At 37.5% G+C, this 26,454-nt stretch overlaps 1 protein-coding gene across 5 annotated transcripts in view; it reads right to left on the bottom strand.

The window, feature by feature from the left end:
- The window catches only part of AUTS2 (activator of transcription and developmental regulator AUTS2), a 1,220,972-nt gene that overhangs the window by 899,497 nt on the left and 295,021 nt on the right, over nucleotides 1-26,454 (bottom strand). For all 5 annotated transcript variants that reach the window (XM_055134753.1, XM_055134755.1, XM_055134754.1 and 2 more), the window contains exon 2: nucleotides 6,942-7,154. In XM_055134753.1, coding sequence (XP_054990728.1) covers nucleotides 6,942-7,154 — 213 coding nt within the window. The remainder of the gene's footprint in view (nucleotides 1-6,941; nucleotides 7,155-26,454) is intronic.

Genomic DNA, 26,454 nt, shown 5'->3' with positions numbered 1-26,454 from the left:
GATTTAAAAGACCCTTAATAACATATTGCAAACATATAGACACAATAAATCCTTAATACACAATGAGCTGAATGTCATGGTTTCATGGAATAATTTCAAAGGCTTCAGGGTCACTCAAACTGAGTTATGCCCATTTTTTCAAATGCTATGATATTTCATATTCTACCCATTTTCTCTCAGGAGGGTTTATGAGGTGGTAATCAATATTCTATATATATTCTATGTAGAATGCGTATGCCGTATGTAGTATATAAATAATATAAAGCAGACTATCTCCTGCTAATAACTGTAAAATTAAAATCCACTTTGCTAAATTTTACATTTTTAATCTAAAATTTTTACTAAATTTTAATTTCCATGTCTATACATATACACACATATAGTCACTTGAGATAAAATGTATTACTGTCCATATTATTCCAAACATCTGTCTCATTGAAGTCAACTGATGCTTATCCATTTTTAGATCCGTAATGTTTAATTTCATAGAACGCTTTGATATGCTCACTCTCATTCAAAACTGGTGGATTATATCTCAGACAATACGAGATACAAAATTAAAATTCTAGAAATCTAGGAATAAGCTATCACTTCTTTCAAATGTCCAAGATTCATTCATAAGCTTTCTCTGAATACTTAGAGCTAAATATTCAACTAACTTCAGAGATACACCTAAACTGGAGTTCCCTGAAAATAAGTGTAAAAACTGTTACTGAATTTTTCTCAAATAAATAAATAAATACTGTAAGAATGGTTATAAAGAAACTGTTTTCTACAATGAAAATAATCTTTTCTTCTGGACTTTTATTCTTAGTTCTCATTCTTATTTGGCTTGGGCAAAGGGGTGGGTGGATTAAATAATGAAAAAAAATTGTATATCTCAGAATGAACTTTTCATGTGGCTATACAACCTTGGAAAAGTAAATTAAAGCTCAATTAACACATAAAACTATACATTTTGAAGTATGAAGTAAAAATGATTTAACTATGGTTAGCACAGCAGGTAGGGCATTTGCCTTGCATGCGGCTGACCAGGGTCCGATTCCTCTGCCCCTCTTGGAAGCCTGGCAAGCTACCAAGAGTATCTCACCTGCATGCCAGAGCCTGGCAAGCTAACATGGTGTATTCGATATGCCAAAAACAGTAACAAGTTCTCACAATGGAGACTTTACTGGTGCTGCCTGAACAAATGGATGAGCAACAGTGATACAGTGATACATTTTTTTAAATTTTATTAAATCACCGTGAGATAGTTACAAAGCTTTCATGTTTGGGTTACAATCTCACAATGATCAGACACCCATCCCTCCACCAGTGCACGTTCCCCACCACCAAAATCCCAGATATAGTCCCCACTTTCCTACCCTCCCCCTACCTCCATGGCTGACAATATTCCCCATACTCTCTACTTTTGGGCATTATGGCTTGCAACACATACACTGAGAGGTCATCATGTTTGGTCCATTATCTACTTTGGGCACACATCTCCCATCCCAACTGGTTCCTCCAGTCATCATTTTCTTAGTGATCCCTTCTCTATTCCATCTGTCTTCTCCCCTCCACTCATGAAGCAGTCTTCCAGCTATGGGGCAATCCCCCTGGCCCTTGTATCCACTGTCCTTGGGTGTCAGCCTCATGTGATGCTACCCTACACTTCACAAATGAGTGCAATCCCTCTATGCCTAGCCCTCTCTTTCTCACTCATCTCACTTAGCATGATACTCTCCATGTTTATCCATTTATAAGCAAATTTCATGACTTCATCTCTCCTAACAGCTACATAGTATTCCATTGTGTAGATGTACCGAAGTTTCTTTAACCAGTCATCTGCTTTAGGGCACTTGGTTTGTTTCCATATTTTCACTATTGTGAACAGTGCTGCAATAAATATATAGGTACAGATGTCATTTCTACTGTGCTCTTTTGCATCCTCAGGATATATTCCCAGAAGTGATATTGCGGGGTCATATGGAAGCTCAATTTCTAGTTTTTGAAGGACTGTCCATATTGTTTTCCAGAAAGGCTGGACCAGTCGGCATTCCCAATAACAGTGAAGGAGCATCCGGTTTTCCCCACATCCATGCCAGCACTGGTTGTTTTTGTTCTTTTGAATGTGTGCCAGTCTCTGTGGTGTGAGATGATATCTCATTGTTGTTTTGATTTGTATCTCCCTGATGACTAGGGATATGGAGCATTTTTTCACGTGCCTTTGGTCCATTTGTATTTCTTTTTTGAGGAAACTTCTGTTCATTTCTTCTCCCCATTTTTTGATGGGGTTAGAGGTTTTTTCTTATACAATTCTACAAGTGTCTTGTATATCCTGGATATTAATCCCTTAATACTAGCTCAAGGTACCCACTGGCCATTATAACAAATTCATTTGTGAAAAAGCACACAGCAAAGTATATATTATGTTTCACTGTAATCCCTAATTATATTAGTATTTCAAATGCTCTGATTTCCAGAAACCTTCAGACTCTAGAGCCAAATAAATACATGTGTGCTTTTCACCTCAATTTCCACCCCAAACTAATTAGTAGACTTCGTTAATATGACTGTAACTGGATATGTTTAATCAAAGTTTTCTATTATATATCCTCCTTTGAAAGCTAATTTTTACCAGTAACAGATGTCACAGAGAAGTCCTTAGCTAATCTGGGTCAGTCCCACAGAAATAAAGGGTCAATCTCTAGAAGTAAACACTCTCAACAGCAGAAATATGTTGTTCTACGGATGGGCAGAAAACAAAAAGTGCTTTAAATGTTGGACCCCTCTATACTTACATCACCATTTACTACTAATAAGGTCAGCCAGCAGTATCCATAGAGCATATGTGAACAACATCTCTAAAAACATCTGTAAGTTTAAAGACCTGGCTCTGATTAGTCCCTCATCGTCTTAGAAATAAGCATACATTTTAAGCATACATTTTAGATAATTATAAATTATAAATTTATAATTTATAAATGCTCAATTATAAATTGAGCATTTATAATGCTCAATTTTATAATTTTTTTTGATATCAACAATATCAGTTACAAATCCTTCTACCCAATTTGATGTTACTGTCCTAAATTTTCATAGGGAGCAAATTTCCAATTTTTATAAACAACTTCTACCCAGATAAATTTATATGAACATCACAGAGGTCATCTTCACCATTAAGAGTAGAGTTCTGGCATGAAGTTAATGACATGTGGGCTCTTAACCTTCAGATAAAAGGGAGGCTCTAAAATTATTTTATGTTCTTTTGTGGTGGCTCTTAGAATAGTTTGTGTAGTCCAAAGATCGCTCCTGCTTCACCTTCACTTATGCCATTCCCTCTTGTTAAGCTCAGACTACGACACCAAGAGAAGAGACAGGCTAATGGAGACTTAGAAATACCCACTCAGAGCCAAATTGGAATATACCGTCAAATCTCAGTAACTTTTCCTCATTGCTTCCTTGTAAAAGTTAGACATAGAAATATGAGAAAACTGCACTCAATGCCCAAGAATGGACTAAGGTTTGCAAATGCTTCTGAGGAAGCCATAACTTAGCCAGCAGTTTTGATAATACATGACTCCACTGGGTTTTTCAAAGGTTTCACCATGACTTAGTCCCTCAATTAGAAAATAAAGAATCTGCTTTCTTTTTCCTACTCCAAAATCTAAGTACGAGCAGGTGAGGTGATAACTGTCACCTGAGCAAAAAGAAAAAAAAAAACTTTTAGAGTATAAACCTCCTTTTAATATGATGCCTGGTAGCAAATAGTTCTGTTTAGGATAAATATTTCTGGGGAGAGGGGGAGTCAGAAAGATGCATAGTCTTTCAGATAACGGTTTATGCATTCATTTTTATATTTCTTTAAAAACTTTCTATATTCAAAAAAATTCCTTTGGAAGTTAACAAGTATTCAAATCTGTGGCCAGATAGTGTGGGGCTTGCCTGCCATGCAGCTGATCCTGGTTCGATACCCCATACGGCCGTGAGTACCTGAGCATGGAGCCAGAAGTAAGCTGCGTGAGCACCTCTGTGACAGCCCCATTCAACCTCCACCCCCCAAAAAGAAGTGTTCGAGTTTGCTATATAAAAATGTAGAACCACTTACAAGACAGTTGTCAGATCACTGTCTTCTGAGGCAGTATTTTACTTAAAAACATAATTTAACAAATAAGTTCCATGGGGGTGGTTAACTGCAAGTTAAAAAGCTTTCATTTAATAGCATGGATAAACATCATGAGAACTGAGGTTTTATAATCAGGCAGGAGAAGGAAAAGTGGTTTGGTTTTAGAACGACACATTTCTTTTATAAAAGTGTGTAATTACACTTTCACAGTAAAAAGATTAGTTGCCTTCAACAGACTCTCAGGGAAAAAAATCCTATGATTTCCTCTCCACTAAGGAATAACATCTTTCCATAATGGCAAGAAAAATGTACATTAAGTTGCCTGCTCAGGAAGTACCATTTCCTACTAAGATGTAAACGGAACCCACTCTTACCAAGTTAAAAACTAAGACTAAAGTCTTCACCTCCTACTGCTTTCTTTCATCTATAGTTTTTCTGATTAGAACTCCCTCAGTATAAGGACCTAAATAACGATGCAATTACTTAGAAATTCTCACCTAGTTCTCATCTCAAGGTTCTACCCTCCCAGCTAAGATGTCAGATTCATTTACTTTATCTAATAAAGGAAAAGGGAAGGGGGAAGAAGATTATAATGTGTACAAATATCTAACAGGATAGGAAAGTCATCTCAAACATAGTTAGCACAAACCTTTGAATATCTATAGTGACCATTAAATAATGTGTCACCTTTTAGCAATGATCACATGACACATGGCTCTTGTCAAACAAGTAGGAGACACACCACTAGCTGGGCTTTCCCTTCCACAAGGGATGTCATCTCTCTCTCTTTTAAGTGTCTTTACAAGTCTATCAGTTATGATTTCAAAATTAAATTACTTATAGGCCTTCTTGTGAACATCTTGAAAATAGCACATAACTGTATATTCATTAAGCAAAAAAAAAAAAAATCAAGAAACTCAGAGGGAACTGCACATGTTTAACAGAGAGTGGTCAGGGTTTCCTAAAAGCATATCTTCTTTTCTATATACAGCAGAAAAGCTTTATCTTAATTACCAACGTCTGCTTATCCTTACATTAAAAAAAAAAAACACTTGGATGGTGTATTTAGCATCAAGATAAAATTTTTTTAAAAACGCTTGGCAAAAATACTCTTAGATGGTGAAAAATATGATTATTCTTTATGATTTGAAAAGAGTAAGTTAAACTATTGCTTTTTTAGTTCTTTTCCTAAAACATGGTAGCTTTGATTAGTGAAGCAGCAGGTTAACCCAACTGAACCAAAAGCTAATTTAATTTGAGAATATAACTCTTAACCTTTGGCAGTCAAAAGAATTTTTCAATAGAGGACAAAAGAGCAGAACTTCGGGGACACAACAGGAAAGCAAAAAAAAAAAAATCCTACCCTATTGGAAGAGAGGGGAAACCATTCATCACCAAAAGTTCCTGTGGTGCTTATCTCATCACAGAAACATCATCTTTCATAGAGCATACAGCCATCCTCCTTCACCCCAATCCCTGACCAAAACTTGGATTGCACAAATATACAAATATGTGCAGTCAAATATAAGTTTTTTCAAACATTCCAAATTTTTCTATGCTCTCTGGACTTGAGAATTTATACGGTTACTTCTTCTGCCTTAAAAGGCCGTTTCTTCAGCAAAAATCATTCCAAAATCAAAAAGTCCAGTAACAAAAATTTCATCTTACATTATTCTTACAATCCTTACAGACCCCCACCTCCATCCTATGATCTGTGTCTTCATGCCTAACCTTTGTCTAATGCAAGAGAAGCGAAATAATTAGGAAAACAGAGAGTTTTCCAAATTTAAGTATAAACCATGGCTATGGTCCTCAATTGTGAGTAGTCTAATAAAGTCATGTTCTATTTGAGCCCCAGGATTCCCATCTATAAAATAGCCAAAACAGCATCCACTAACCAGATGTTTTATAAGAATTACAGATTATGTAAGGCAAGCTCCATTGCTGAATGACTGTTACACAGCATGTACGAGATAAATGTGTCTAGATCTTCCCCTCTGCAGAGAAACATCTGCAAACTGGAAATCACTGATCCCCTTCTAATTAGAAGCACCTGCTCTGGGAACCCCACTCCCTCTATTTCCATTAAGAAAGAATCAATCCACTCCAGTGATCTAGCCAAAAAAAAAAAAAAACTTAGAACACAAGAAGTAACTCCAAAGGAAGGTCTCCAGATTTGTGCATAAAAATTACTATCAACAGCTTTTCTTGTTATTAATCTATTTCGTATGGGAATTTCCACAGGCAGGAGGACTCCAAAAATACTAAGCACATGATTTTCCTGTGGATGACTTAAACCTGAGTATTAAAAGACTATAAGGCCCCATTACCAAACTTACATGGAACAACAACTAAGGAACCAACGGCAGTTAATTTTGTCACCACTGCTATCACACATGCCGCAGTATTTGAACTTCCCTGGAAATATCCATTGCTTTCACAAAGACAACCCTTTTCAGCATCTCTAAGCTTTGAAATTCAGCATAGATGTGAGGAAACATACTTATTCCAATCATGAAGATATCTCCCCCAGCCTGCAATCCAGTCTACTCTGAACTATCAAGATTACTGTCAGGTTTCCCCTGAATGCCTCTAAGCATCAAGCTTTGCTACACAGCAGCCAAGTGATTAAAGTATCATGCTAAAATTTTAGATTATAATGAAAACATTATGGTCAGCGTTGATGTGTACGTTTAGAAGTAAGAGAGTTCTCCAGGATCTCACCAAGAGTAGTATCTTCTCCAGCTGTCAGAAAGAACCACAAAGGGGCAAACGTGAAAAGAAGAAGGTATTTTGAAGCCACAGGAAAATATACCAGCGCATGTGTCCTCACCTGTCTGAATCCCTTCGGCATTTTCTTTCTCTTCCCCAGGTGTTGGCAGAGATTGCGATCATTTTCTCGGTCTGAGCTGTAGTGGCGTGGGTGGCTGAGCCTGCTCTTCTTGGAGTGAAAGGACAAGCCATTGGTAAGTGCTTCTCGTTTCTTCTTGGTCAAGGGGGTCTGGCGCTTCTCCACTCGTTCCTGAGGCTTAAGTGCTACATCTTTCTGTGAAACAGAAAAGGCAAGGGAAGTGGTGGTTACATAGATATCTAAAGTTATACTCAAAATATATATTTAGGAGGTCTGATAGTACAAAACATAGGTATGAATATGTATATACACAATGTATATATGAATATACATATGTATACACACATACATATAGGTGAGAGTGGGGGATGCTAACTGGGGTTTCTGGAAGGAGGGAAGGAAGATAGGAAAGTAGAATATTCAAGTATCTAAAACTTAAAACATGACTTGGGGCTGGAGCAACAGCACAGCAGGTAAGGCATTTGCTTTGCACATGGCCAACCTGGGTTCGAATCCTAGTATCCCATATGGTCCCCTGAGCACCACCAGGAGTAATTCCTGAGTGCAGAGCCAGGAGTAACCCCTGTGCATCGCCGGGTGTGACCCAAAAAAGGAAAAAAAAAGACTCAATCTTTCTGTTTGGCTAATGCAAAGTCTGAAAAATATCCTTAGAAAACTTAAGAAGAAAATTACAGTCCAGCAAAAGTGATTCCATAGGTGCACAGGGCTATATTTTCATTTAGTTCTGTGCTGGTTCTAACACACATGACATTTCCAATATGACTCAATAAACTCATTTCCCAAATTGGTACATCAATTATATTTTTCAGAAAATGGTATTAAGAGAATGCAAGTTTCAATAAAATAGCATTAGACTGAATACAGCAGGACCAGGTGGATATGAATCAAGTAGAATAAAAATGTCAATTCATTGACAACTGTGCTTGTGTGATGCACTGCATATTTTAACATAAATTCATTTTAGTCTTAATTCCCTCTTCTTTGCAAAAATCTATCAGTATTTTTCAACAAGATAAACAGCAACTATTTACATATTCCTGAAAAGGTTTGAGCAAAAAGAATGCAACAAGGAAAACTCAAAGACACATTATATTCAAAGTGGCAAAATACAAAAAGAATACTGAAAGCAACAATATCAAGAAAGAAGCTTACATACAAAAGAGATCTGATAAAATGTACTGTAGTCCTATCAAATGAGTCGCTATGAGCCAGACTAGTATGGAAGGAAATAGTACAAAATCTTAATAAAATATATACCTAACTAAGATAACTCTACCGAGATAAATTATAATTTGGATTTGAAGGAATGATACAGAGCTTTATAAATAGGCAACCCCTTAGGAAATTCAGCTTAGGAATTGAAGCCAGCTGTGCAAAGTGTGAAAAGAGCTTCTCTTAAAAAAATAATCTAGCATATTTTAATTTTTCTAAAAAAATTATTTTATTTTTATAAAGTTGTTCATGATGATTTATTACATTCAATATTCCAACATAAATCCCCCTCCCATTACTTTCCCACCACCATTACTTCCTATTTCCCCAACTAACACCCATGCTTGCCTTAATGGCAGGCCCTCCATAACTTATTTAGTGTTGGAGGCTGACCAGAGTCATGAGGAAGTTCCAGGGATGCTGCCTTGCAAACAAGGCCCTGTTATAGCTGCAAACAGCTAGGAAACCTGAATGAACTGGGTTGGGGTCAGCATGTCCCAGGCAACCGCTTTTCGTTATAGATTAACTGTGCTATGCTTGGATAAAAGTTAAACAAATACCTTACTGGCCTATTGTGTAAGCTTGCGCAGATTTTGATGTGGGATATATGGGAAGTGGGATGTAACGATTTACAAGGTGGTCGGATTTACTTCATCAGGAACTTTGTGCGTTATTGGGCTACAAAATAATATGTACTTTTAGGTGTTTTGATCTTATGTATTTTGATCTTATGTACTCTGAGGCATGCTAGATGTTTTGATCGTTAACCCAATAAAAGGGGGCTGCAAAAGCCGATCAGCGCCAGATGGCCTGAGTGAGCTTTGACCCTCTGTGTTTCAACATTACACACGTCTTGCTTACCTTTCTGCTCTCGACCGATTATCCAATCAAGAACTAATAATTTTATATTGCTTGTTACGAATAATTCAACAAAAATTATCAAAGCATATTTCCCTAGAAGAAAGTGTGTGAAGATGGTTAGAACTCACGCTGGAGCAATCAAGTCCCTGCATAAGAGACTACCTACATGTTGTTACAGGTTATACCTTTTGTGTTAATATTTTCTTAATCCAGATTGTTTGCCTTCTACTTTATATCCCATCCAATGGGGTGTTCTACTCCTGGTGTATCAGGATGTAGAGTATAAAATGTCAGAATTCAAAAATTTTGAATGGGGTGATTTAGCTGAATTTAAATTCTTAACTGGATGATTACTTTGGGATCAGGAGGCATTTATGCAGGTTGATGATCTCTTTTGGGATTTATTTATGAGTTTCTGGATCATGGCCTGACTGAATAATGAGTTTATACGGAGACAGAGGTAGTTCATGGGCATAACTGCTGGGCGCCCAGAAGAACAGGGGAATGGGGGGAGGTCGCCCATTTTGAAATCTGTGAGAGCCTGGAGATTTTGGTCACAAAACCCGCATAACTGAGTTTTTCAACAGATTCATTCGTGGATGAGGCTTGTCCTGAGCCTGTGGAGTCCGACTGTGAGCATGGTAGCAATTGGGTTATGGAGGTGTTTGAATGCAGGGGATTTGTTTGGGCAGGTGATGGGCTCACCTGTCCTCCTCTGGGGTGTCCCAGATGAAACAAAAATGCTTAAGGACAGGACAAATTTCTCAACATGTGATATTGTTATGGCAGTCATGGTCCATATGGTTGCCCTCTACTAGATTAAGAAAGGTATGTTGATTCCTAGCTTGCAATAAAATTTTATACACTTTCAATAACGAATTAATATCTTATTTAAACTGGTTAAAAGCACTTAATCATCACAAATTGTATCACTGTATCACTGTCATTCCATTGTTCATCGATTTGCTCGAGCAGGCGCCTGTAACGTTTCCCTTTGTTCCTGTTACATACTAGTGTAGACCGATGGGTTATTGGGGTTCTTTCAGGGTCAGGGGAATGAGGACTGTTATTGTCACTGTTTTTGGCATATCAAGTACACCACGGGTAGCTTGCCAGGTGCTGCCACGTGGGCGGGATACTCCTGGTAGCTTGCCGGGCTCTCTGAGAGGAACGAAGGCTTTTGGGGCGGCCTCTAGTCACCTTTACAGGTGTTTCCAGTCAAACTGGCTTATTCTTTCTTGACAATTTTATTTGATAATCCTTTAAATATCATTAAGACAAGTAATTTGAAATAAATTTGTTATATCCCTGCCAAGAGGGTAGTATGGAAGATGGGAGAGGATACGGGTGCTGTGATAGGTGTTAGAACACTGCATGCCTGAAAAAAAAAACTATTATGAAGATTATGTATTATCACACATAAATCAGTGTGATAATGATTTTTTTTAAACAGGAAGAAGGGCTAACTGAAAAATTCACTCTACAGATGATCAAAACAACAACATATCACCTAACACTTGTGAGGATGAATTTACATTTTAAAAACCCAGGAACAAGTTCAGGAATGGAGAAAATCAAATTCTTATTCGTTGTTGATGGAAATGTTGTCTAGCCCTGATGGAAAACATTGTGAATATTTTTCAAATATTAAAAGTAGGGCCAGAAACTGTATGAAAAGCAAGAAACTGTACACTTGCCTGGCATGCAGCTGCAGTGATGACTGTGACTCAAATCGCAGCATGGCATATGGCCCCCTGAGTATGTCAAGAGTGATCCTTAAGCACAGGGCAAAGTATGGTCCCTGAGCAACGCCCAGTGTGGCTCAAACCACAATTTCCCCCTCCCCCAAATAAAAGTAAAAGGGGAGAAAAGTACAACAAAAATGCTTCTTTACTATTTCACCTTATCAAACTATCCCTCTTCCCTATTCAGAGTTTATATTCTAAGGCCAGTCACCAGTTCAGTTCTTTTGCCTCTCAACATTCAAGCCCCCCCCACCTCAGTTAACATATGCAATGCTCCTCAGTGTCTTCCCCACTTAAGTCACAGTCTTCAGTCAGGGCTCCTGGATCTATTTTCCATTTGCTTTGCCTTGGCCCCAAAGCCCTCCTTTTTTATATTCCTCCCTTTCCTAGTCCAAGGACTTGGAAATAGTACTCAGGAAGATCTTTCTCATAATGCAAAGTACTATTCTCAGGCCACCACTCATTCAACATTATTATTTTTAACACTTAGAATATGCCAAGTATAAGACAGTACTGCCCTAGAAGTGCTGGGAAATCTTTCATGTAGGAAAACAATCCCCACGTTGTAAAGCTTAGAATTTAGGAGACAAATACTAATCACCCCAAGGAACTGCAATTTGTACTACCCTGAAGGAAAACATAGGTTGCAAAATCAAGACTGAAAGTTTGAGTCCAGAGAAGGGGACTTGAGATGCAAAGATAAATGACATTTGACCTATTTTTGAGAGTTGAAACAGAGACAACAGCTTGTACTAAGGCCCCAAAGCAGAGGCAGCTAATAAATGACCTTATAAAAGAATGAGGAAATGGACAAGTATCATTCATCTCAGCAGTTCTTCACATACAGATTCAGGTCAACAGTGGGTATATAAATAAAAATATGTATGTCTGCTACAGAAACTGACAACCTATGAACCACAACATTGATTTCACAATATCTCAAGCTCTAGCATAGATGCAAGTACGTAAGTTGACTGAAGCAGAAAACTAAGAAATTTAGCAATCACTGCTGGCACACACAAAACATCATGGGACACAGCAGGCAGCCCCAGAAAAGATAAGTGATGTTATCCTCAGAACAAGAAAATATCAAAAGTAACAATCACATAAGGAAAATCAGTGGCTTCTGGTCTAGCTTCCAACTGCTATCACTGCAGATGATGCCCTCGGCCACTGGAGAGGCGGCTACGTTAAAAATATATGGCGGGAAGAATTTCGGGAATAAACTGAAATAAAAGCAAGTGCACATGGTCACTGATTAGAAGTTCAGAACCTTTTCCTCTATGCCTAACACATAGCAAATGTTCAATAAATATGTTATATTTATTGTTTGTACAATACCCACCACTATAGTCATATAAGTCAGGAATGTAATAAGCTCAAACTATTTTGTTTTGTATTTAACCTCACATGTAACCAAAATAGTTTTCATGAAAAGATCTTTAGAAATAGTGCCAAGACAAGCAAGGTCAGGTGAGTTCTGTCCTGTACTATCTCTAGATAATGGGAGCAAGTTATGCCATTTCTAAGGGAATATATAAACTCCCCATATGATAAGACAAACTTTCTTTGTCAAATCTCCTACCTACCACCTTCGACCATACACATGCAATATACTATACTAATAAAAATAATATTTAATGACATAAAAACTGTTTTTAAATAACTGCCTTTCTTTTTAGAGAACAAATCTTTTGACTAAAGGTGCTCTAAAGCATATGAAAAATATGTGAAATTCCATCACTGTATCACTTTCACTGTCATCCTGTTATTCATCTATTTACTCAAGCAGGCACCAGTAACATCTCTATTACACTCAGCCCTGAGATTTTACTCGTCTTTCCCAACTATTGGAGACTCTTTCAGGGACAGGGGAATGAGACCTATCGTTACTGTTTTTGGCATATCAAAATGTGAAATTCATTTTAATGTATATTAATCAAGGCATTCTCACCTCACCAGAGAACAGTTACACAGAGCAAACAGACCACAAACATGGCATTAGCTTGTAAGAGATCTACTGAAGTCTTCCTAACAGAATAAAAAATTATCTTATCCCTGATTAATATTGATATTTTCAATGAAGTGTGTAAGGATGAAAGAGGAAGAAAGAGGATCAAATTGTGTATAAATATGGTAACTGAAGAAGAAATGCGTCTTCAGATTTGTTCCTTCCCTTTGCATTGTGGATGCTGCTGTTGTGAAGGTCTAGGCCATACTCTCTCTCTCTCTCTCTCTCTCTCTCTCTCTCTCTCTCTCTCTCTCTCTCTCTCTCTCTCTCTTTCTCTCTCTCTCTCTGATGTGAACTCCCAGGCTGTGGCTGCCATGCCTCTTGTACATTTTGTTGTGGATGGGAATAATCAAAGACTGTGCTTTCATGATTGCAGTCAGCATGTGGGGTGGTGGCATATATGTTCTACAACTGAGCTATGCTTTGTACAAATTTTTGGAGTTCATACAATGTAATAGATTCATACACAAATATGAGAGATTAATTTTAAAGAGATTTTATTAATAAATATTGAACAGATTCTTTGGTATAAATGAATCAGGTGACTTTGCTGCTGTTGCTTTTGCCTCCACTAAAATTATTTCCTGAATGTTTACTATGCATAATATAACTTCTCATTGACTATCTGCGGGTGAAAGACAAAAACCTTAAGATTAGTAATGAGAATTACAGACAAGTTAATTATATACTATTAGCTTTAGAAACATCCACAAAGAGTTGCTTACACAATTACATGCATGTGTATGGGTACCCACAACCAGACGATCTACATACAAATAATTTAAGGATTTCCTTAAAGAAATGTAAAACTGTATATAAAGTGCAACGATATATGGAGAAGAAAATGGCAAGTTTATACATTAAATTTTTGAAGGATAATCTTTGAAAGTCTGCTGATTTATTAATCTATGGTAATTTGGGTGGCAATTCCCAAAGAAAATTAATGTTCATATCAATTATATGCAAGACCTTTTGAAAATAAGATGACTACACATCATATTCAGCAAGGAAAGCATTTAGCAAACAAGCACAGGAGGGAAAAGAGAGAAGGGAAATAAAGAACAGAGAGAAATCTGGGGAAATGCTTTCAGGCATTCAAAACAGAAAAAAAAAAGTCAGCAAGCCAACAGTCAAAGGTTTGAGGTAAAAAGATTTGGATCTATTTGCTGGCAACAGAGAAGAGATGTGCACTAGCCATACAACAACAGAGATGGCTTATAAGTGGTGGAAATGATGTGAGTTTTAGGTCACTGGAATGTAGGCAGTGTTGCAGCAGAGCCACATATGCTGAGAGGCTCAAAGACTGACTAACCAAAGCAATTTCCTTCAAAACACAATCTTCTCAGAATAGGTGAGCTTGCTCTTGACTTTCCCTTTTTACAAATTATAATCTTCTACCAGAGGCTTCCCCTGCCACTCTTGAATTTCAAAATAAGATGGTTTTGTGTTGTGCAAACTAAAGGAGAGCAACAAATCACAGCTGAAACACTGTACAAACAAATCACAGCTGAAACACTGTACAGGCTACAGGGTTCCATTTGCTGATTACAGAAGAAGCCAGAGACAATAAAAATGAAGGCACAATTTGCCTGCCTTGTCTGAAATGGGTTTTAAAGTGATTCTCTATCTGATTTTTGCAACCAAATCAATCTGAGGGCAGCACATCATTTACAAAGAATCTGATATATGTGGCTGCATGTGCCCCTGTTGACATAAACAGTGAAAAGAGAGGTGCAATCTCTAGGCTTCTGTTATTTGATCTGAGGAACCTGCAAAAATATAACAAAGAAATCAGGATAAATATAAAACTATGTGTTGCCTATCATCATCCACGACTGAGTATTATTGATGTAGTCTGATAAGTCCTTCAAAAGTTTACTGTGTTACACACATTTGTTTTCAAATAGTTTTATTACTATTGATCCTATCACTTCTTGGAAGTACCGAAATTGAAGGCTTTTAAGAAGAGACAATAAATTTTAAAAAATTGAAAATACAACTCTTGGAAACTTAACCTTAGATAAACAGGTTGACTCTGTTCTCCACTACAGATTTTTAAACATCTGGACAATGAACTGATGTGCAGGACCTAAACTGTTCAGTTTACATAAGGGAGACTATTTAGGGACTTACAAGCAGAAAAACCAACACGGCATTCGAGGAATAATACCTTGCAATAACATCTTTAAAAAACAAAGATCAAAATACCTATTGTGTGCAAGACACTTCCACTTGTTAAAAAGATCTCAGAAAGGACCCTAGAACTCAGGCTGCTTAACTGGGGTAACAGGCAAATCAATGCACTCTCATAGCAGTGTGGATTAGGTGCTCTGACCTAAGGTTCTCCAAATAGATATCTTTCACACTGTGTTAACACTGCAGTACATGCCCCGTGTTGACACAGAGATAAAGATAGATCAATGAAAATTAACAGAATGTAGAAATAAACTTCACCCCCCCACAACACAACACACACAACATGTTTTTAGAAAAAAAAATACACACACACACACATATATATTCTGTGAAGGAATAATCCTTTTAAGAAATGCTTATGCAACAAGTGGATTTCCATATGCAGAAATTTAATTTGATTCCTCGCCTGGAATGCAGTTCAATGATAAAATGTATGCTTCACAAGTATGAGGCCCTGGTCTCTGTCCCCAGCATCCTCACTTCAAAACTAACTTCATTTATACATTAATATAAATTAAAAATTAATTACCCAAAAATATATCACAGATCTCAATGAAAGCCAAAAACCTACGAAACTTCAAAAGAAACTAAAGCTTTTGAGCCAAGCAAATATTTTTCAGATATGATACTAACTTAGCATGATCAACACAGAACTTGATAAATTACACCTTATCAAAATTTAAAATGCCTGCTGCTAAAAAGACATACTAAGAAACAGAATGAAAGGAGTATTTTCATAGCATATATCTAATATATCTAATGAGGGCTCAATCGATAGCACAGCGGGTAGGCCATTTGACTTGCACGCAGTCGACCTGGGTTCGATTCCTCTATCCCTCTCGGAGAGCCTGGCAAGCTACTGAGAATATCCCGCCTGCACGGCAGAGCTTGGCAAGCTACCTGTGGTGTATTCAATATGCCAAAACAGTAACAACAAGTCTCACAATGGAGACGTTACTGTTGTCGGCTCGAGCAAATCGATGAGCAATGGGATGAAAGTGATACAATGATATAATGATATCTAATGAAAGAAGTGAAATGAGCAAACTTGAAGAATGATGAACATAATCATCATTTCAATTTGATGATGTTGCATAGATGTATTTACCTGTCAAACTTATCAAATTTCATGCTTCCATTGGTGTAGTTCAGTGGTATATTAGTTATACCACAACAGAGCCTTCTTTTAATAGCACCCCTTCCCATCATGCATAACTGGCATTTCATCTTTATCAATAACAAGATTAAACCTGGGATCCAGCTAATGAAACACATCTTCAGTTTCCTGAAACAAAGAATCCACAGTCGGAAGGGGCAGCCTTTCTCCCATAAGGTGTCCATGAAGTTGCCATTGGAGAGAACACAATTATGCAATTAAAGTCTCAATTGAACCAAAGAGCACTACCGGCTTTCAGATCATTTTCAAGAACAAGGTAGACTTCACATTGTGAATTCCCCTATTCTATTTTGTCGCTCTGGGGCACGGCTGGTAAAAAGATCAGAGATTACTTTTGGCCCTGCACTCAGGGTTCACTCCTGATGGTGCTCAAGGGACAGTATTGGCCACATGTAAGGTAAACTCCCTATCCCCTGTACTACTTCTTCAATCCATTCCCCATACTTTTAAAAGTCAACTGTTATTAAAGGCTAATTACTATAAAGCTGTTCTATATTTCTTCAAAGGACTAAGGATACAGTTTGGCTATATTCGCTTTCTCATAATCACTTTAATTCACAAGTAAAAAGGAATATTTTAAATTGCTAAAAAAATTAACTTTAAGACAGTTTACAGCATCATGTATAATATAAGCATTGATAATAAATATATCAAAACGCAATTTCTAAGGGTTAAAAAGGACAGTCAGGTTCAGTATATTAAAATAGACAAATTTAGCATACAAAAACAGCTGTCAAAGATTTAGTGTCATTGTCAGAGGTTAGGAGCTAAAACAGAAAAAAAATTAAAGGAACACAAAACCAGTCACAAAAGCCCTCCAGAATTCAGTTATTGGATGAGATCACAACTATCGGCTTATGTGAGATTTTTCCACACTCTGGGAATTGAAAGTGTCCCAGCAGTCTCCATTCCCATAGATAATTGAGAGCTGGCTGCTTTCAGACCTTAACACGCTCCAAGTGTTTTGAGTCCCTGGCAACCACATGCTATCGCTTAAAACAGTTTAGGCTCTTAGCCCTGAAGGATTCCTAAAATTGGATTACAGTCCCTCCAGATAATCTGAGAAATATGGCATGACCAAAAGGAAATCTTTAAAAAAAATTAACTCCTTTCTAACAGCAGCATTCTGAAAGCCTAGCACAGTACGATCTGGGCAGAAAATCTCATCAGTCAGGGCTTAACGGCAATGAAGTACACAAAGGGCCAGTCCCAAAGGAGAGAGAAACCATACACAGAGGAGAGCACGATGGAAGTCAGGAGAGAGAGTAAAAACTTTGTGATTTTCAGAGGGCAGAATTCTTTGTTCTCAAATTTCAACTGCTTTTCATCCACTCAGAACTAATCTACTTAAGCTCACATACACAGTTGAGAAGCGGTGCAATTCTAATACTACACAACTTTATTGTTACTTATTTTGTGACTAGACATTCCACGTGAAAGGTGGGAAAGAGGTTGATTAGTGTGCTTATTGTGTATTACAGAATTATTAGTAACAGGATCTTCTGAATACGTGGAATCAGCCTCACATGGACAATGACCGTGATTTCTTCCTGCACTATCACTGAAATACTAGGAGAAAACATACCTCAAATCACACAGAACAAAATATTTTTGAAGAATTTAATTGGAGAGATGACAAAAGTCATGGGTATTTCTCTCACTCTTAGAGGTACTTCTATCATACTATAAAGTCGTACTATTCCATCTTTCTTTCCTCCTCAAATTTCCACATCAAAACTTGCAAATATCCATCCCTTCATCACATCTTGGTGAAACCATTACTGCTCCCTTAAAAACAAAGAGGGGATAAACATCTATATGCCTTGAGATAGCAATTAGCCTTAAATCCAAGAAAAGACAAAAATAAAAGGAAAAGTTTGTAGATAAATTCCAAATTAGTAGGTCTTAATACCCCCCTATTCAAAGAAAAATCAAAAGTAGATGATACTAAATGTTTCTAAATATCTATCCAACAGATGAATGTGTAAAGAAAATGTGGTATATGATGTATATATAAGTTTGGATATATAGGTAATATGGGACATTAGTCTGCCACATAAAAGAATATGATCTTCCCCTCTGCACAAGAGATGGACTTTGAAAGTACTATATAAAAAAAAGACAAATATTATATCTTCTCAGTTATAGGTAGAACTAAAACCAAAGAGCAAAAGAACAACAAGTAGGGCTTCTGCCCTACTTCTGCCTATGGGTGTTTGATCCCTGGTACCCTAAATGATCCTCTGAGCACCACCAGGAGTAAATTCCTGAGTGCAGAGCCAAGATTTGAGCATTTCTGTGCATGGCCCCAAACAAACAAACAAACAAACAAAAAGGCTAACTGATAGAGAACAAATGAGTGGTTTTTAGAGGGTAAGTAGCAAATGTTTTAAGTACATATTGCCAAAACTCTATCACTAAATGTGACACAGATTTAGTTGTTTCATGGCAAGTTTTCCAAGTTTTTGAGTCTGTAGCACGAACCTGTAACTTTACACATTTCTTTCTTCCTTCTCTCTTTCTTGTCACCTCAGGTTTCTCGCTCATATTTTATAAGATTTTCTTTCCTTTAGTATATGGGTAAAAGTGAAATGAAACCATCCTGCAGTTTTATAGAAAATGTAAAATAAAATGTTTAAGATGTCCCCATAAACATAAGATAATGGCCAAATAAACCCTTCAAGTTATGAGAATGTCTGCAATGAAAGTAAGTACGACCCCATAATTATCATTGAGTAGAGGAAAATAAAGGGTCGTTTTTTAGGCAAAAATTTTGATATGAGATAAAAGATCATGTTGGCTTGCATAAGGTAATCAGATACTAATTTTGAGGTAATTATGTCACATATATGTAAATTTTCACTCCATTTATTGAAAACTAGCCACAGGCTTGTCTCTATACCAAAGCTTCCTTCTGCAGATAGATGTAGTGATGTTTAGGTACTTATTGAGTCTATCAGATTTGATAATGGAATCAATCTCTCCCTTTAGAAGCTCTGGGTTAATGGCAAAGTTTATTAAACTGCAGGCAGTCATTCAGAAAAGATCAATAGAGACATGATTACAGAGTAACCAGAGAATTAAATACAAGATTTATCACAAAATTAAACTGAATTAAATGTTCTCTGACAGCACTTGAAATGCTGTCAATAGTTTTAACTTATAATCTATGCTTTTTGTGTTTACCTAATAGGCAATAGGGATGTCTGGCTTGAGAAAATGACTGCTAAATGAAAAATAAGCCACAGAGATTTGTTGAAAATATTGAGTTCCTTCTAAAAATCTTTTCTCATTTTTAAAAAAGCAACACTGTAATTCTTAAGCAGTGTCCAAAATTAACTCAGCAGAGTTTTGAGAACTTAATTGCATAATCCTTTCTGCCTATCCCTAGCACATACCTGTACATCCTCACAGGGATGTATCTTATGCCTGAAAATTATATACTTCAAATAATTTCTCTCACAGAGAATCATGTGGTATAAAGTTAGCCCTTAGTCCCATGAGGAAAACAGGCTGGAAAGTATCATCTTAATCTGGGAAAAAAAATCAACCATTGCTCACCTGAAAGAATCTGCCAATGTAACCCCAAGCTTAGCGAATGGTAATTATAAGGGTCTATTTCCCATCATATTCTATTAAAGCTTTGCCTTGAGTACACTGGCGACAGCATCGACAACTGCCAACAGGAGAAGAGTCAATAGCAGAGGAAGGCTACATTGATAGCGCACTGTGAGCAGCTCGGCGGAATCTGAAGAGATAATAGCCAGGCGTGCTTTGTGAGGCCGGGGGATGTGTACATGAGCAGATGGTTTGATAGAAAAGTCTGTTATGGGAGAAAAACTGAGCCTGTGGTTAAACCAGCATCTCTCAGCCAGGGGCCATAGGACACATTTAGGCCCAAAGAATATCCCAATGGAACTACAGATGAAAACCACTTAAATCTGGGGTGGGGCACAGCATGAGGTAAGGGACCAACAGGTAGGATGGGGTGCACAAGAAAGAAATAGGTTGACAGGGGGTCGTGGTAGGAATAAGACTGACAAACACTGGTTTAAACCCTACCTTTGAGTGCATCGTGTTTGAGGAAGACTTTCTTCTCCCTCAGCCCCGTCCCACCCCTCCTTTACTCAGTTGTTCTCATATTGCTTGAACAATTGATTTCACAAACAGCATCAGTCCTGCCTTGCTTGACAAGCAGCAGGTTCTGGTGATCTCAACAGCGATCCAAATCGTATCAGTTTTTTTCAAGGACAGCAAGAGCTGAGTTTAAAAATAAGCCACTGCAGCTGAAGCCACCCTGAAATTCTACCCACCCTGAGACTTATTTACATCACCTTTCTTCTCAGCATTTACCCATGCTTACAGCAACATTTAGTTACAGCAGGTATCCAAATAGTTGTCAACTACTTAATGTTGGGAATAAGCACCACATCCTACAATCCGGGACTGCTTGTACACTGATTCTTCTTGTAATAGAGATCCTGTCAATCTCGTAGATCCAGTTCCTGCGGTTTGTCTGCACCGCAGATTCCTTCATTGGCAGGAGCTCTAGGAGAGGCTAGATCTGGGTTGAAGTCTAGTGTTCCCCCTCTGTGCCTTTGCAGACTTGAGAGAATGTCCTGCACTCTGGAATCCTTCATTTCTAGTCTTGGAAGTTATGAGGTTTAATAAATTTACACATTTAAGTATCTGGGATATCCTAAGGAGAACAGCAAATGGGAAGTGGGGGGATTTCTAATATAACCATGCTATTAGCCATTACAAGGGGAAACTGATACTCATTATAAAGCAGTATGTTCAGTACAGAGAAATAAGGGTAGGATCTGTTTTCACCTGAAGACTACCTTCACTAATTGGTCTTCAGCATACTAACCAACAGGTTGCATACTGTATTCATGACACCTTTTGAAAATTACAGTATCTCAAGGAGACTCAGTTTTCCCATTTCTAGAAAATATGATTATGGCACCTAACTTAGAGAAAAGAATTTAGTATTAAAATAAAGTATATAACTTCTAAAAATATTCATGGGTTACTTATTTTATGACTATTAACCACTTGACTGAAGGCAGTGCCAGGACTCAAGGCAGAGAGATCTACAGGATCTACTCAGTGCCCCTACCCTCACAGCGTAGTGGGATGAAATGCAGACACCTGGGGTGTGACCTGAACACTGTCAGACCTGATACAGAGGTTCAGGTTCCCATCACAATCCCATATTCCTCTTTGCTGCCACCTTTCAATGAAGACTACACCTGGTCTGTGTAGCATGTGAAAAAATGCATACACAGAAAAACACAATCTTTTTCTGAAAAACAATGGAATATAAACTTCCATCACCACCTCCACCAAGTACATTTCTCTTAGGAGCAGTGTGAAGAAGAAAACTTTTTCTGAGAAAGGAAAAAATATGCATTCCCCATCATCACATGAAATGGAAAGATGGAAACTTCAGGAAAATTGGGCATCTGAAGAGTAACCCTGTATTCATGATACATACAAAATCTAAATGCCCATCATATAAACTATCCCTAGTGACAAGCAAAAAGAGATCTAAAAAAGCATTTCCCAACTGATTCTATCATAAATCTCTTTTCAACTACTTACCCCGCTGGCTTTTGAAATGAAAGAGCATTCCATTTCCAAAATGAAAATAAGTGCATACAAAATAGTTACTAGTGCAGTTCAACACAAAAAGATTACCTATAGAGTAACCTACCGGAGCCTAAACTTGAAAGAAATAGGTTTCTTAGACTCTATTAGAGAATCTCTCAATGTGATATCCAAAACTTTGCTGCACATGGCTTAATGGAACAGAAGGAGATGAAATAAAGAAAAGGGGGGTAAAGAGGGACTTGCACAGAAAGCATCCTTCCCACTGAGCTCTGACATATACAGTACCATTCACGAGGCAACATTGTGTGCTCTTAGTAGTAGATTAATGAATGTAATTACCTAGCATTGTGGCTGTGAATGCTGCAAAAACTATAATTTATAGAGTGCTGTAAAGTTCTAATGTGTTTTTATGTCCATAAGCTGCTTAACCATAATCTAATGCATTTGTACAAGAACAGCCTAAGTGGCTCTCAGCTTAACAGTGAACACAAGTGTCGAAACCTCAGCAATTCTTCTCGTATGTCTTTATAACCCAGTCCTGTGTGGTAAGCATCTGAGGGGAACAGCTGCTGAATTATGCAAATAATTCTAGAGACAGTGACAAGGTTCTCTGCTTCTCCCGCCAACAGAATGGTTTCTGGCTGACAAAGGGCTGCAGACCTTAATTAAAGGTTGGAATGTGTGCCATTTTGGTGGTTTCTTCTTCTTTAACTCTCTTCCACTGCCTCCAGTCAATCTATGCTGTCCTTGGTGTATCACAGTGGGGTAAAGCGAGAACAGGGGTAAAAAGAGCTCTACCAGACTCACAGTTATAACAAAGACTCACCATTTCTAATGGTTCCTCTTTTGCTCCCCTTATGTGCTCAAGAAAAGAAGAGTAAAGCTCAACAATTCATTGGTATCGAAAGCAAACTAAGGAGTTTGGTTGAAAGAATCTCATGTGACACTCTGGATTGATGACTGTGATGATCAAGAGGAAAGTGGTCATATCACTGGTCCTGGTCATGGTAGTGACTGACGCTCATTAACAGTTAACTCTGTGCCACTATTGCATGCCGAGAACAAATCTATGAACAGGTACTTTTAGCAATCCATTTTCAGAAGAAGAGAATGAATACTGAGACTGGTAGGTGTGACACGAAAGATGCTTCAGTTCAGTTCAATTTTTCACTCTAGATCCAACACTAAGCTCACTAGGCAAGGTGCTTACTAAAACCATTTTCTTTTTATGTAGCCTATGGAAAATAATAGTATTTATCCCACAGGATAGCTATGGAAGTCAAACCAATTTTTATGGAGAGAGTGCTTAGACTCGTGTCAGGAAGTAAGTAATGCTTAGTCTATAGCAGCTACCACTATAGTTTATTTCTAGAAAAGACAGAAAATACACTGCAAAAGAAGTGGGGAAAGAAGACATTGTAAAGTTCCAAACATGTATAACTGAGAATCCAAAAATTTATACTGGAATACAACAGCAATGAAGAACAGCTAAACCAGCAGCTTCAAAGTTCAGGAGAACAAGCCAACAAGTAAGCATCACTCTTTAAGGGGATGGCCCAGAGAACCTGCAGGTTTAAGAGCCAAAAAAAAAGAGTTACAGCAGCAGCAATCCCCATCTTCTGTTCCACTGTTCAGCAGGGTGCTGTAATATATCCGTGAGTATTTTATTGCACATTTATAATATAATGGCTTCCAGGAAACACAGCTAGAAAATCTTCATGGCTCGAAGTTGAACACAAGAACACAGTGGCATTACATCTGAGGCTACACAGGGCTGAACACCCATTTCTAAGATACATGCTTAGGGTAAATACGTTATCATGACTAATAAATAATTGAGGTGCTCCTAGTTAAAAATGTACTACAATCCAGCATTCATGGGATGAGATGTGGTTTGGAATCAATTAAAAGTTCTATCTGGTCCAAGCAAAGAGTCATGTGGCCACTTCTTGACTTCCTCTGCCAGACTGATCTCAAAGTCTCATATTCACCACTTTCACAGGGGCTAGTGAGGCCACTCCTGAAATAGCAGCATGGAAGAGAAGAAAGTCTGAATGTAGATACGAAGTCAGGGAAAACATTTTATATACCCTCAAAACTTAACTCTGACCCTGGATTTCAGCATTGGTTGTCATTTAGTCTTTAAAAACAATGAGCAGAAGTAAATAAATTGCTTCCTTATAAATATAGTAGTAGTCATCAAAATGGTGAAATGGAATTGGGCACAGCAGGTAGGGTATTTGCCTCGCACGCAGCCAACCTGGGTTCGATTCCTCCGCCACTCTCGGAGAGCCCGCCAAGCTACCAAGAGTATCTCGCCCGCATGGCAGAGCCTGGCAAGCTATTCATATGCATATGCATACTCATATTCATATGCCAAAAACAATAACAGCAAGTCTCACAATGGAGACTTTACTGGTGTTTGCTCGAGCAAATCGATGAGCAATGGGATGACAGTGACAGTGACAGTGACAAAGCTACATAATCGGTTCCTTCCAATGTTCGGCTTCCCCTACTAAAAACCAAGGTCCTTCACCAGCTTTCAAAATTCATTTCCTTGAGCAATTCTAATCATGAAATGTTGGCCACTTGGAAGTTTCCAGATACTCAACAGTCACTCACCTTACATGTCCCCAAACTCCTGTTTGCCTTATCACCAAGAACTTTCTTTCCTCACTTTCTCTCAGAACATGCCATCCTTATCCTTCATCCTAATCTACACTGTAATCACCCATCTTAATGAATACCCTTATGTCTCCTAAGTCCCCAAAAGATGAATTGGCTGCCAACTGATACCAAATCAATGGCAACAAGTCTATCTTTCCCGGGTCCTCCCATGCTTGCTATTTACACCTTACACATAACTCCTTGTCCATGCATGTACCCCTTATGAATGAATTCTGAATACTAATTATCTTTAACATTGTCCACACAAAAGCCTATGTTCTACTGAGATGAGGTACGATTATACTAACATATCTGTTTATAATTATTTTTCTGATCATACTTTAATAACTTGTTTTATGATGTACTTCTTGTACAATAGCATCTGCATATCTAGATAAAATCTTAAAATAAACTTTAAAATATATGTAACGAGGGGTTTAATGTTATTGTCAATAGAAGAATATGATCAAAGAAACTTGCAAACTTCTCACTCATAATACATAGAAAAAAGCAAGAACCTGTGGTGGCAGAACCCTTTTCTGATACTTCTGAAATTTAAAGTGCTTAATACTGAAAAAAAGAAATCACTGAATGGTTTATTAATATATAAATTAGATATTATATATCATGGTCTACCACACCCAGAGATATAGAAAAGAGTATTACATAAAATTAAATCCAAATATTTGGCATTAAACTGCAAGAAATAACTATATTTTTAACAAATATCAATGCATCATCTTTTGGTAATAACAATGTAACACTGATTTCAGAGGGGTACTAAACTACATAACAAGTCCCAAGGCAATGTGGAGCTAGTTATCTCATATGCCAATAATTGTGTAATCTAGCCTATTGATTTTCTTTAACAAAATATTAGGACTTTACCTACCTAAAAATGAGACTGAATTCAAAAAGAAAAGCAATGGAATAAGTGATAGTGTTGTTTTACCAATTAAAGTTTTCCCTCAGGAGATTAAAAAAAAAATCTAACTTCAACCTGTCACCCCAACATAGAAATTAGAGATATGGTGTGGAAGATCAAAGTTGCAGAAACCTCAGACACTAAGTAGACACTTAATGAAAAAGGCACTAAACCTTCGGTAAAAGTCTTTTGCAACTTACATCAAATGGGTGGCTTGTGCAATTATCTTAACTATTGATACTAAAATATGAAAGACTGAGAGGAAAAGACTGTCTCATACCACTTCAAATCTCTTTCTGTATCACATAGATCCTTGATGGGAGTGTTTAGAGGAGATTGTGAGGACTAGAAACACATCTCTAGAGCTGAGGCCCAAGTCTCTTTCCCTGCTGTATATTAATGATGCTCTACATAAGTCCTATTTGTAAGACTCCAATGAAGCACCTATTTTGTGCTTCCTAAGATGATATCAAAACAAGTCTAATAACTGAGATTTAAACCTGAAAACTTTGTAACTTTGTAACTTCCCACAATAAAAAATTAAAAAAAAAACAAGTCTAAAGTATTCAAATTTTTTTACATATAAATCATAGTGGACTGGAGCAATAGCACAGTGCGTAGGGCCATTTGCCTTGGATGCGGCCAAGCTGGGTTAGATTCCTTCGTCCCTCTCGGAGAGCCTGGAAAGCCAACGAGAGTATTTTGCCCGCACAGCAGAGCCTGGCAAGCTACCCATGGCGTACTGTATTTGATATGCCAAAAACAGTAACAAGTCTCACAATGGATGTTACTGGTGCCCGCTCAAGCACATGGATGAGCAACAGGATGATAGCGATAGTGACAGATCATAGGACATCTACTTAACTATTAGATGGAGACCTATGAGCTTTTTTTCCATCCCACAAGTCCTACACTAAAACAGCAGTAGGAGTGAGCTAATAAATAACTTTTATTAAGTTTTTTTATTAGCCCTTTGGGGCTTATGTTGATAATATAAAAATGTCAAGTATAGTCAATCTTAATAGTAGTGGTGATAATAAAAGTAATTGTATTGCCAGATTAAT

Source organism: Sorex araneus, chromosome 4 (genome assembly GCF_027595985.1).
Source record: "Sorex araneus isolate mSorAra2 chromosome 4, mSorAra2.pri, whole genome shotgun sequence".
NCBI classification, from domain to species: Eukaryota; Metazoa; Chordata; class Mammalia; order Eulipotyphla; family Soricidae; genus Sorex; species Sorex araneus.
This window is presented reverse-complemented; position numbering and strand designations above follow the sequence as displayed.